This window comes from Mus pahari, chromosome 7 (assembly GCF_900095145.1).
Source record: "Mus pahari chromosome 7, PAHARI_EIJ_v1.1, whole genome shotgun sequence".
NCBI lineage: Eukaryota > Metazoa > Chordata > Mammalia > Rodentia > Muridae > Mus > Mus pahari.
This window is the reverse complement of record NC_034596.1, coordinates 95,704,591-95,717,646: the sequence shown is the minus strand read 5'-3', so window position 1 is coordinate 95,717,646 and position 13,056 is coordinate 95,704,591. Positions and strand designations below refer to the sequence as shown.

The 13,056-nt window shown below is 39.2% G+C and overlaps 1 protein-coding gene across 1 annotated transcript in view; it reads right to left on the bottom strand.

Annotated features, from left to right (window-relative positions):
- Positions 1-13,056, bottom strand: part of Catsperb (cation channel sperm associated auxiliary subunit beta) — a 171,255-nt gene that overhangs the window by 134,303 nt on the left and 23,896 nt on the right. Inside the window, exon 5 of the mRNA XM_021201432.1 lies at positions 9,708-9,803. Coding sequence (XP_021057091.1) covers positions 9,708-9,803 — 96 coding nt within the window. The remainder of the gene's footprint in view (positions 1-9,707; positions 9,804-13,056) is intronic.

Genomic DNA, 13,056 nt, shown 5'->3' with positions numbered 1-13,056 from the left:
GATTTGTTTATTTATTATATGTAAGTACACTGTAGCTGTCTTCAGACACTCCAGAAGAGGGCGTCAGATCTTGTTAAGGATGGTTATGAGCCACCATGTGGTTGCTGGGATTTGAACTCGGGACCTTTGGAAGAGCAGTCTGGTGCTCTTGCCCACTGAGCCATCTCACCAGCCCAGTTGTTTATATTCTAACATGGTTCTATCTCCTCAAACTGACATAGTCAACTGCAGACCCAAATACCTTAGGAAGCTCCCCTCTCCCCCCAATTTTGTGTAAAGGAAGACAAGCAGTTGTATTTCTGTCGTTTTGGGGTATTGTGCAGTCTAGCTACAGGCAGGAAGGGGGAAAGCTATGGCAGCTACAAGAATTCAACAACAGGAAGTTGCTTTAGATTTCTGAGGAGCTTGAGGTAAAGAACTGGTTTCTGGGCTGTAGAGTATTTGCAAGCCATTCACATCAGACCATAGAGAATAAGAAAGTTTGATGTATTGCCTCCTTCCTTAAGGTAAAAGCTGCTTGGGGTCAGAGGCTATATTTTAAGTAGTCTTACAAGAACTGGTGTGTTAGAACTTAAGGTGCAGGTGAGATGAGGACTGATGTGGAAAATCGATCTGACTGACAGAGAGCAAGAGTTGTACACTGACATTTGTTGGCATTTACCACCTTTCAACTGCAATGGAACTGACTTGCTTATGGTAAAGATCATTTCTGAAGGTTTTTGTCCATCTTAGTTAGGGTTTTATTGCTGTGAAGAGACAATATGACCCTAACAACACTTGTAAAGGAAATGTTTAAGTGGGTCTGGCTAATACTTTCAGAGGTTTAGTCAATTATCTTCAAGGGACAAGCATGGCAGCCTGCAGGCAGACATGGTGAGAGAGGAGCCAAGAGTTCTATGTCTTGGCTGAGCACAGCAGAGTGTGAGTGTGTCACTGAGTGGAGCTTGAGTGTATATAAGACCTCAGAACCTGCCTCCGTATTGACACACTTCCTCCAGCAAGGCCACACCTATTTCAACATTGCCACACCTCCTAATAGTGCCATTCCCTATGAGCCAAGCATTCAAACACAGGTGTCTCTGGGGCCATTCCTATTCTAACACTGTACCCCTTCATCTGCCTTGTGCACAGTTTCCACTCCTGAGGCCCTTCGGTTGTTATGATGATGAAGACAACTCTGTTTCTGAAACAGGAAAACAAAAACAAGAAAACTAGAGAGTGATTAAGGTTTGACAACTGCTAAAGTAAGAGATAGAGAAGTGGTCGATGTGAAGGTCACTGTTGACCTGTGATTAAAAAGCAGTTTATGTGTAGGAGACTTGGGGTTTACTGCAGTGTCCATGAGACAGGAAGCAGGGAGAGGATTGCTATGCACCCCTTTGTGTTCAGCGGTGAGAAAAGACTTAGAACCACGCCCTCACCTTTTCCTTGACCCTTCCTTCCTTTTGTTGCCTCAGATCTCTAACTTGCAGCAACTGATACTGCCCTACTTGATTGTTCCATAGCCGGGGAGGATTCATACTGGTCCTCCCATTTCTTTCACCCCTGGTCATCAGGAATCCCATCTGCTCTACTTACAAAGTGTAATCTTTGGGCTGCTACTGCCCCACTCCTGTACTCCATGCTCCACAGCCTGAGGTTTACAGACACTTCTTGGTGGTAAAGATGCAACAACAACCAGTCATGGCATTTCCTTCATTCCTGTCATCTTTCCCCAGAGTCAGGTCCCTGACTGACAAGCAACTGACACTGGGACCTTTTCTAAACATAAGTCAGAATGTACTCATGTTTAGAAAATACTCAATATACTCAACTCATGCAGTTTTGTTACAGCTCATAAAATCCCACAATCCCTGGCAATCTTTACAAACTCAGGACACACCAACCCATGCCATCATTTTCTATGCTTCAGCAAGAAGTGGAGGGACTCTGACCCATCAAGCATGCAAACTTGGTGCCAGCAGGCCTTGCCCTTCTTCTCTATTTCCTTTGCCTTGTTAAAAACTAGTAGATTGCATTCCTAAATTAGCCACCAAGATCTATTCTCATATTGGCCACTTCCTCCTCTTGAGTCATAGGTACCACACTTTTAAAGTCCAGAATAACCCCACCCTCCACCCCGCTCGAGTTCAGCTAAGTAGCATGCTCAATCAAAATATACCACTACATCACAGCCCATTCTAACACAGACCTCCCTTTTCTTCACTTCTCTGAGATTACACCCGCAAGGTCATTGGCTGCTGTTTTTCTTCCTGAGTCATGAAGCAGCCACTTAAACTTTTCTTCCTACATTAATAAAGGTTCTCTCTGTGAAACCAGGTGTTTGGATGTGGTTTGTGCTTAATGTGTGGTCCTAGAGAACCCCCAATGTTCAGGAATTTTCAAGGAAGAGTCCCTTCAGCTCAAACAGACCAATCCTATTTCTGCAATTGTCATAGTATTTCTGATGTCTCAACAACTGTAAACATGAAACATTAATTCAGTGTACCACAATATGTCAGATTTCAGAGTTTCTAATATTTGAAATGATTTTATATTGGTATTCTAGTGCTTAAAATTAGCATGTTACCCAAATATTAAAATCCCAATACCAGTACTACAATTACCATAGAATAATTGCCTTTTCTTAATTTTTAGAAAGCATGAACAAAGTAAACAGGGTGCAATAATTTGTCAGTTTAATTTTAGCTATATTTTAAGGCTTCTCACCCAGGCTTTCACACATGAATGTAAAGCCTTAAACCACTGAACTACATATACCCTTAGTGGCAAGTATTTTAATTTTGTTTCAGTAAATAAAAACAGTATAGATGCTATTTAAAATTTGTCTGCTTCTTTCCATAGTCACATGCCCAAGCTATAATCAAATACACAAATGTTTGAGTGTGTGTGCGTGTGTGCGTGTGTGTGTGTGTGTGTGTGTGTGTGTGTGCACGCGCACACATGTGTGTAAAGAACATAATGCAACTTCGGTGTTACTCCTTAAGCACTGTCCACCTGTCCTGTTAGACAGAGATTCTCATGAGCCTGAGGTTCTCAATTAGCCTAAGTTGGCTAGCTACTGAGTCCGAGGAATCCACCTCAGTACTGGAATTAAAACTCCATTTCACAACAGCCAAATTATTAGGTTTGTTCTAGGGATCAGATTCACACCTTCATACTTGAAAAACACTTCAATATTTGAACTGTTTACCCTAGTCCATGTCATTGCATTTTATGTTTTTACTACTCTCTATGCTTGCATGAAGAATTTGGAGTACTGCTTTCTTTGTATGACTTTTGAAGTTTAATTATGGTATTTTTCTAATTGTTAAGATTCAATTAATTTTACTGTGTGTGTTTCTTGCATATCTAATTTTGTACTACATTGATGCCTGGTGCCCTCAGAAGTCAAAATATAGCATCAGATGCCCCTAGAACTGGAGTTGACGTAGTTATTGGCTACCATTTCTGTTCTGGGAACCAAACTCTGGTCTACTGTAAAAGCAACAATTGCTCTTAGCTGCTGAGCCATCTCTCCAGCCCTCCTCCTCCTCCTCCTCCTCCTCCTCCTCCTCCTCTTCCTCCTCCTCTTCCTCCTGCTCCTCCTCCTTCTCCTTCTCCTTCTCCTTCTCCTTCTTCTCCTTCTCCTTCTCCTTCTTTCTCCTTCTCCTTCTCCTTCTCCTTCTCCTTCTTCTCCTTTTCTCCTTCTCCTCCTTCTCCTTCCTTCTCCTTCTCCTTCTCCTTCTCCTTCTCCTTCTCCTTCTCCTCCTCCTCCTCCTCCTCCTCCTCCTCCTCCTCCTTCTTCTTCTTCTTCTTCTTCTTCTTTTTTGTTCTTTTTTTTGTTTTTGGTTTTTTTCAAGACAGGGTTTCTCTGTGTAGCCCTGGCTGTCCTGGAACTCACTTTGCAGACCAGGCTGGCCTCGAACCCAGAATCCGCCTACCTCTGCCTCCCAAGTGCTGGGATTAAAGGCATGCATCACCACTGCCCAGCTCTCCAGCCCTTCTTATTCATTTCTTTTAGAAAAAAAATTCACTGTCTTATATTGCAGACATGACATAGGAAGAGCTTCAGTGGGCAAGTGAGTGTCTTGGAGATGGTTCACTATTTTGCTCAGCTGCGATGGGTATATCTTGGAGAGGCACAGCCCCAGTGCCTTCATCTCCAGATTGCTTCTTGCTGTTGCTGTGCCTTCTCATGTTTGTCATTACCATATTCCTCATCTATCTAGCATGGTGTGATTGAGCATGGGGAGCATCTCACTTCCTATAATTTGGCGTGATTGTCTCTTGGGAGATAGCCACCCTATTGGACAATTTTCCTGCAAGTCAATATGAAGATGAACTTTCTTAAAATAATATTTTTCAGGTGAACTAATGATTTTACAGAATTCCTGATTTGACTTAAACAGTTTTAGAAAATTAGGGCATTTGATAGAAAGAGATGGTTTAAGTTGTTCTGCCAGAAAGATCTAATAAAATTAGAATCAAGAATAGAGTGCTCTCTCCTTATAGAATATTAAGGGCTCCATAGGTTGGGAAAAGAGTATAGTGAGCTTTATTGCCTTGCAAGCACATGATTGTATTTGGAAGAAAAAAAAGGCTTGGTAAAAGTTAAAGATCAAAGAAAACATTTCATTCAAGGTTGGGACTGAGTTCCAGGATCTTGTGGTCTAGGGATGTGACCACAGGTTTCACTGTGCACTATGAAAAAGACAGTGTTATTAATAAAGAATAAATCATTCTATTATAAGGATAGAGAATACATGATTAGCCAGTTTATCTGAACAAGACTTCAAATATAAAACATTAGATGTTGATCTCTTTCTTGCTAGTTACAAATTGTCATCAGCTAAGTATAGGTTAAAAAAAAAATGTTTCTATGCACCAGCTTGCTTACACATTATTAATGACAAAAGAATTAGTGCTTTGGATGCACTTGTGCAAAGTTAGATGGAAAACGTTTAGCTAGGTTTGAGATGTAAAAGAAGAATCCATAACCAAAAATCCTGTTGTAATTTTTTTGTGTGTAATGATTTCAATCTGTTTTTGAAGAATATGGTTTTTGTGGTGATTAGTTTTAAAGAATATGTAATTTCTGGCTATGAGGCTTTTTCTTACATATAGAACTTTGTCTTAGATGATATAAAAAGACTAAGAGAAAAAATAAATTTGTTCAAGCCTTCTCATTGGAGCTTTTCTCCATCTATCCAATATGTCTGTGTCTATCCGTGTGTGTCTTTCTGTACATATGTACAGAAATGTATGAATGGTATGTATTGGTATATATGAAGTTGGAGCTTGTTTTGCTTCATCTATTCTGTGTGTGTGTGTGTGTGTGTGTGTGTGTGTTTGGGTGTGTATGTATATGTGTGTGTATGTTTATTCACCTTTTCTCCTTTCTTTCTCATCACCCTTCAAGGAGATTACAGTGTTCAGAGAGTTTCTTGCCAGCCACAGGGAGTGCTGTCCTCATTGAATCAAGATTTATTCATTCAGTCTGATGGGTAATGAATTATTTACTCCAGACTCAACTCTATGCAGTTTGCCTGACCTGTCAAATCTGGACTTCCACACTTGTATTCATATGAGTATGATTTGTGCCTATGTTTGGAGAGAGGCAGTATGGGCATGTACAGTGTGAGTTCTCTTCTTTCATCATGGGTTCTAGGACTTAAATTCATGTTGTCAAGTTTGTGGGACAATTATTGTCTTAGTTGGGGTTTTACTGCTATGAACAGACACTATGACAACATAGCTTACAGGTGCAGAGGTTCAGTCCATTATCATCAAGGCAGAAACATGGCAGCATCCAAGCAGGCATGATTCAGGAGGTGCTGAAGAGTTCTACATCTTCATCTGAAGGCTGCTATAAGAATACTCACTTCCAGGTAGCTAGGACTAAGGTTTTAAAGCCCATACCCACAATGATACACCTACCCCAACAAGGCCATACCTCCTATTAGTGCCACTCTCTGACCCAAGTATATACAAACCATCACAAGTACTTTTACTGGTTGAACCATCTCACCAGTCCTCATATTCATTTTTTTTAAAAAATTGTGTGTGGTGTACATGTGTATGTGTACTGGTGTATACGTAGATACACATAAATATATAGGTGCACATGCACAAGGAGACTCAAAATTGATATTGGGCATTTTTCTTTGACTGTTCCCCAGTTTATTTATTGAGGCAGGATCGATCTTTCCCCAAATCTGAAAACCTGGTGCTTCCAGATTCTGGCTAGTCTAGCTAACTAGCTTGCACTTGGCCTCTGTCTTTGTCTCCCTGGTGTAATTAATTAAAGGCAATTGCCATAGCTGCTCAGATTTTGTGTGTGTCCTGTGAATCCACACTCCACTCCTCAAACTTTTGCAGGCAGTACTTTATCCACTGAAATATCAATCTCCCAAGCCCTTTTCTACTCTACTTTGCAACTCGATCTTTTCATTCAATTTCTATGAGTTCAGTTATCTCTCTAATAGGTGTCTATTTTTGGACTTGAGTGGCACATACCTGTATGCTTTTGTTCCTCTCCTTATTTATAAACACTTATATTGTTTCCAGTTCTTTCTTACCACAAACAACACTGCACTAAAAATGATAATCAGGTCTCTTAGGCTTATAACATATTCCTTGAGAATCACTCTCAATTCTCATTGGAATTTGTAATTATGGTGGAAGACTTGTTAAAACTACAGTTGCCTGTCATATCTATAGAGACAGACTTTAATTTGTGTATGTATAATGGGGGCTAATGTTAAATCATTACTTTTTGTAAGTCTACCCAAGAATTTCTTCCACAAAATGTAATTTTATATATTTTTATTCTTCAATCTAAACGGGATTATATCAGATTAGTATTAATACCAGAAAAAGAGTAATTCAATGACAGAGAACCTAAGGAATATTAACTTCTTACACTAACTACAGTGCTACAGATGATCGATGAAATTAGGGCTAGGCATGGTGACACATGTCTTTAATTCCAGTAATTTAGGAAAGAGGCAGGTGGGTTTCTGTAAGTAGACATATCTACATGGTACATTCCAGGCCTAATGGAACACATTATTACATCTCAGAAAAACATTAAGCTATCTGTTTCATGTCAATCAAATAGAAGCCTACGCTTTTATTACACACAGTGTTCATGAGCTTAAAACAGCAAACTTTAAAAAAATATTTATTTATTTTATTGTTTATTTATTAATTTATTTTTATGTGCATTGGTGTTTTGCCTACATGTATGTCTGTGTGAGATCCCTTGGACCTGGAGTTACAGATAGCTGTGAGCTGGCATGTGGGTGCTGGGAATTGAACCTGGGTGCTCTGAAAAAAAAAACAGCCAGTACTCTTAACCACTGAGACACATCTCCAACCTCTACACCAGCTAACTTTTATTCATACCAATTAGTTATCACTCTACTGGTTATGATGGCACCTGCCACTTGAGAGGCTGAGGCAAGAAGGTGGTAACTTCAAGACAGACCAAGCTGCATAGTAAGATCTTGTTTTGAAAAAGAAGAGAAAGAAAAGTTTCAACTGTTCTGACTAAAACTGAACAAGCTGTTTGCTGTTGTTCCTCATTTTAAAAATTGCAGTGTGCTGGTGCTATAGCTCAGTGGTAAAGCACTGGCTGACATTGCTTAGGTCTTCTAGGCCCAGGTTCAACGCTTAGCACTGAAAAGAAAAAAAAAAAAGAAAAAAAGAAAAAAGAAACCAACCAACCAATCCAACAATCTACCCACCAGAATTGTGTTTGTGAGTACACAAGTATTTTTTAATAAGTGTGTGATGCAATGAACACTAAGATTCAGATCAAATATATAAAAAAATTAACTTTATACAGCCACTGCTTAGAATGACCCCATAGATATCACATATAAATAAAACTTGTTAATTCACTGTGAAGACTTCTATTAAACACTACCTAATGACTAAACCACCAACCAAAGAGTACACATGGAGGGACCTACGGCTCCAGCCATATATGTAGCAGAGGATGGTCTTGTTGGACATCAATGGGAGGAGAGGCTCTTGGTCCTGTGAATGCCCCAGTGTAGGGGAATGACAGGACAGGGAAGTGGAAGTGGGTGGGTTGATGAGCAGGGGAAGGGGAGATGAGATAGGGGGATTTTGGAGGGGAAACAAGGAAAGGGGATAACATTTGAAATGTAAGTGAAGAAAATATCGAATAAAAAATTACCTATTAATAAATATACATACACATATACACACATATATACATACCTATGTCATATACATAAAATACATATACACACAGAGACACACCCATGATCCAGGTGCAGTTCTCAGCATCCACATGGAGTCTCACAGCTATTTATAACTCCAGTTCCAGGTGTTCAAACATGTCAGGAGCTAACAAGCTCAAAACTAGCAGGTAATAGCCCTGAGGTGAGACTGCCTTGGATTAATTATCCGTAACATATTTGCCCCCATCGGCAAGGCCCAGAAAAATTCATTTTAGGAAATATCCCTGCTATTTATATGTGTTTCCTGTTATTATTAAACATATATCACCATTACTAGGTATTAGTCTCCTCTTTTGAGCAGATCTCTACAGAACTATGAAGATGTACTGTCTTATAGTGATGCTATTTAGACAAGTAGATGATTATTTTATCCTTAAGGATGACCCTATAAGAATTCCTAAATTTATAGTAATTATTAAGCTCTTTTAATCACAGTGTTATTAAGTCCTTTCTGATAGTCAAAACTGCAGAACTCTGTCAGTCTCCAAGTGTCACCAGTTAATTTCTTCTGATAGTAAGCAGGCTACTATCAGAATAACAGGGGATGAATATTGAGCCAGATAACTACTCCTAATGGGTAAGCATGTAAGCATTCCCTGTTGTAAATTCCTTATTTGATTTATGATTGAATTAATGTGTAAACTTGTGAGGAACTTTTTACCATGTGATCATGTACTATGAAAGATGTATAAGTGATGAAGACAAAAAGAAGAATTAGCTTTGCCCCTTTTTATTAGAGAACATTTATAGGAAACTTTTGACAACTTAGAAATATACACTAAAATCGCTTTTCAAAGTGTCCCCTTTCCTTCCTGCAACTTCAGCAGCAGGCTGAAAATTAGAGCTGTGCCATTCATGCAAGTTAGAACAAAGGCTACGTTATCTCTTGCTGTTTGAGGATGAGGTGCTAAATGCCAGAGACTGTAGTTTCTGGCCTCAGAGGAACACAGAAGATAGCTATAGTAGCAAAGCAGCTTAGACTTAGATAAGTAAATTTTTTATTATTATACAGCAACCCCAAATATCTCATAAGTCAAAGTCTTACCCTCATATCTTATAAGACAAAGTCTTGCCCCTGTTGAAACCCTTCTCCCTCTGCTGCCTCTAGAGGAACCAAGATGAAGAAAGCAGGCCTGCCAAGGCTGGCTCCCAGAACAAAAAGGGTTTGAGCTCCCTACATGGTACACTTGCATATATGTACACAACACAATCACACACAGAAAATAAAAATAAATACCTCTTTTAAAGTACTAGAAAACAGATCATTAGCACAGTAAAATATTATTCAAATAAAATTCATCCCAGAGATTCAAATATATTCAAATATACATTATATATTATTATATATAAAAGTAATGGTCCTGGCCTCTGGGACTTGGCACTATATGTTAATCATCAAAGTGTGTTAAAAGAGTATGTGAATGACATTCTACTTTATATGTTGATATTTACCTCGGACAAGATCCAATAAGGTCCCGTCAGTATCATAAATGTTTAATCCTTCATGCATTGTGATCTTTACCATCCATTGTTCTACAGCTGCAATGTCTAAAAATAAAAGATAAATAACTTTTTATATGTCATGTTGGTGAAACTGAAGCTATGTGAACATTACTCTTTTAAAATCATTTTGACTATACAAATATGTCAAATCTCACACATTTTTCTACAAACATTTTTCAGGTAAAATAATATATAAGTATGAAATTATTTTACTACCATAACAATGTTTTTAATGCTAATAAGTTTAGATAATAATTTCTCTCTTATAACTATGGCAAGGAAAGAAATTCAAAACCCCTTTGTTAAGGGTATAATATTTTAGAATTCCTGTCAGAGAATTGTACAGGACCTGTGGCTGTGGCAATGCTGAATTTGACAAAATGGGTAAGGAGGAGTTAACAGCAACTGTCACCAAACTAGTCCCAAAAAATGAAGCAAAGGGGTTACTTCTAAACACATTCTACCAGCCAGTGTTATCCTGATACTAAACCAATAAAGACAGATCATAAAGAGAAAACATGTGTTCTGGTCAGTGCCAGCCCCACGCCACCTTGGGTTCAAACTCCGTGGATGGTCCACTCTCCACACCACAAGTGCCCTCCCACACCCAGGACCTTAGGATCACTGTTGAGTGGAATGCAACATCTGTTCGAAAACAACCGGGAGTGGTCTGTGTGAGCAGGAACAGGGACACAGGAAACCCACCCAACCAGTGGCTGGGTTTCTTTCCGGGCATCCTCAACCCCTGGCCATTTTGGGCACGAACTAGTCAGATGGTCCCACGGTCCCCAGAGGTCTCTCCATGCTGCAGGCACCCTAGCACACCCAAGATCATAGGATCACTGAGGAGAGTCTGCCTCCAGAGAGGGTTCTGACCCCAGGACTCAGGTGAGAGCACCATCTTGTACCCTGGGTCTCTCAGAGACCAGTCTGCACAGGCGAGTTCATGAGCCATAGAATCAACAGAGATTCTTGGTCAGGGTCACTTCAGGCCTTCATATTCAGACATGAGGCAGATCTGAGCTCCAGACCTCTGTGCACCTTCCCTGCAAGAAGAGAGCTTGCCTGCAGGGAGTGCTCTAACCACTGGGACTCAGGAGAGAGTTGGACTCCCAGGAGTGCCGACAGAGGCTAACAGAATCACAGGAGGAACAAGCTCCAGCCAGAGACAGCTAGAACATGTAACACCAGAGATTACCAGATGGCGAAAGGCAAACCTAAGAATCTTACTAACAGAAACTAAGACCACTCAGCATCATCAGAACCCAGTATGCCCACCACAGTGAGTCTTGGATACCCCAGCACATCTGAAAAGCAAGATTCGGATTTAAAATCATATCTCATGATGCTGGTAGAGGATTTTAAGAAGGACATTAATAACTCACTTAAAGAAATACAGGAGAACACTGCTAAACAGGTAGAAGACCTTAAAGAGGAAGCACAAAAATCCCTCAAAGAATTACAGGAAAATACTGCTAAATGGGTAGAAGTTCTTAAAGAGGAAACACAGAAAGCCCTTAAAGGATTACAGGAAAACACAACCAAACTGTTTAGTGATGGAATTGAACAAAGTCATCCAAGATCTAAAAATGGAAGTAGAAACAATAAGGAAAACCCAAATTGAGACAACTCTATGATAAAAGTCCTAGGAAAGAAATCAGGAACCAGAGATGCGAGCATCAGCAACATAATACAAGATTGGAAGAGAGAATCTCAGGTGCAGAAGATTCCATAGGGAACATGGACACAACAATCAAAGAAAATGCAAAATGCAAAAAGATTGTAACTCAAAAAATCCAGGAAATCCAAGACACATTGAGAAGACAAAACTTAAGGATTATAGGTATAGATGAGAGTGAAGATTTTCAACTTAAAGAGCCAGTAAATATCTTCAACAAAATTATAGAAGAAAAGGTCCCTAACCTAAAGAGAGAGATGTCCATGAACATACAAGAAGTCTACAGAATTCCAAATAGACTGGAACAGAAAAGCAATTCCACCCGACACATAATAATCAGAACAACAAGTGCACTAAATAAAGATAGAATATTAAAAGCAGTAAGGGAAAAAGGTCAAGTAACATATAAAGGCAGACCTATTAGAATTACACCAGACTTCTCACCAGAGACTATGAAAGTCAGATCTTGGACAGATGTGATACAGACACTAAGAGAACACAAATGCCAGACCAGGCTACTATACCCAGCAAAACTCTCAATTACCATAGATGGAGAAACCGAAGTATTCCATGACAAAACCAAATTCACACAATATCTTTCCACGAATCTAGCCCTTTAAAGGAAAATAAAGGGAAAACTCCAAAACAAGGAGGGAAATTATGCCCCAGAAAAAGCAAGAAAGTAATCCTTCAACAAACCTAAAAGGAAATAGCTTCATCCCAGGGGTGCAGGGATGCTTTAATATGTGGAAATCCATCAATGTAATCCACTATGTAAACAAACTCAAAGACAAAAACCACATGATCATGTTATTAGATGCTGAGAAAGCATTTGACAAAATCCAACACCCCTTCATGATAAAAGTATTGGAAAGATCAGGAATTCAAGGCCCATACCTAAACATAATAAAAGCAATAAACAGCAAAATAAATGTAGAGAAACTTGAAGCAATCACACTAAAATCAGGGAGTAGACAAGGCTGTCCACTTTCTCCCTACCTATTCAATATAGTACTTGATGTCCTGACCAGAGCAATTAGACAACAAAAGGAGATCAAGGGATACAAATTAGAAAGGAAGAAATCAAAATATCACTATTTGCAGATGATATGGTAGTATACATAAGTGACTCTAAAAATTCTACCAGAGAATTCCTAAACCTGATAAACACTTCAGTGAAATATCTTGATATAAAATTATCTCAAACAAATCAGTGGCCTTCCTCTGCACAAAGGATAAATAGGCTGAGAAAGAAATTAGGGTAACAACACCCTTCACAATAATCACAAATAATATAAAATACCTTGGTGTAACTCTAAGGAACTGAAAGATCTGTATGATAAGAACTTCAAGTTTCTGAAGAAAGAAACAGAAAAAGACCTCAGAAGATGGAAAGATCTCCCATGCCCTTGGATTGGCAGGATCAATATAGTCAAAATGGTTATCTTGCCAAAAGCAATCTATAGATTAAATGCAATCCCCATCAAAATTCCAACTCAATTCTTCACCTAGTTAGAAAGGGCAATTTGCAAATTCATCTGGAATAAGAAAAAGACCTAGGATACCAAAAACTATTCTCATCAATAAAAGATCCTCTGGTGGAATCACCATGTCTGACCT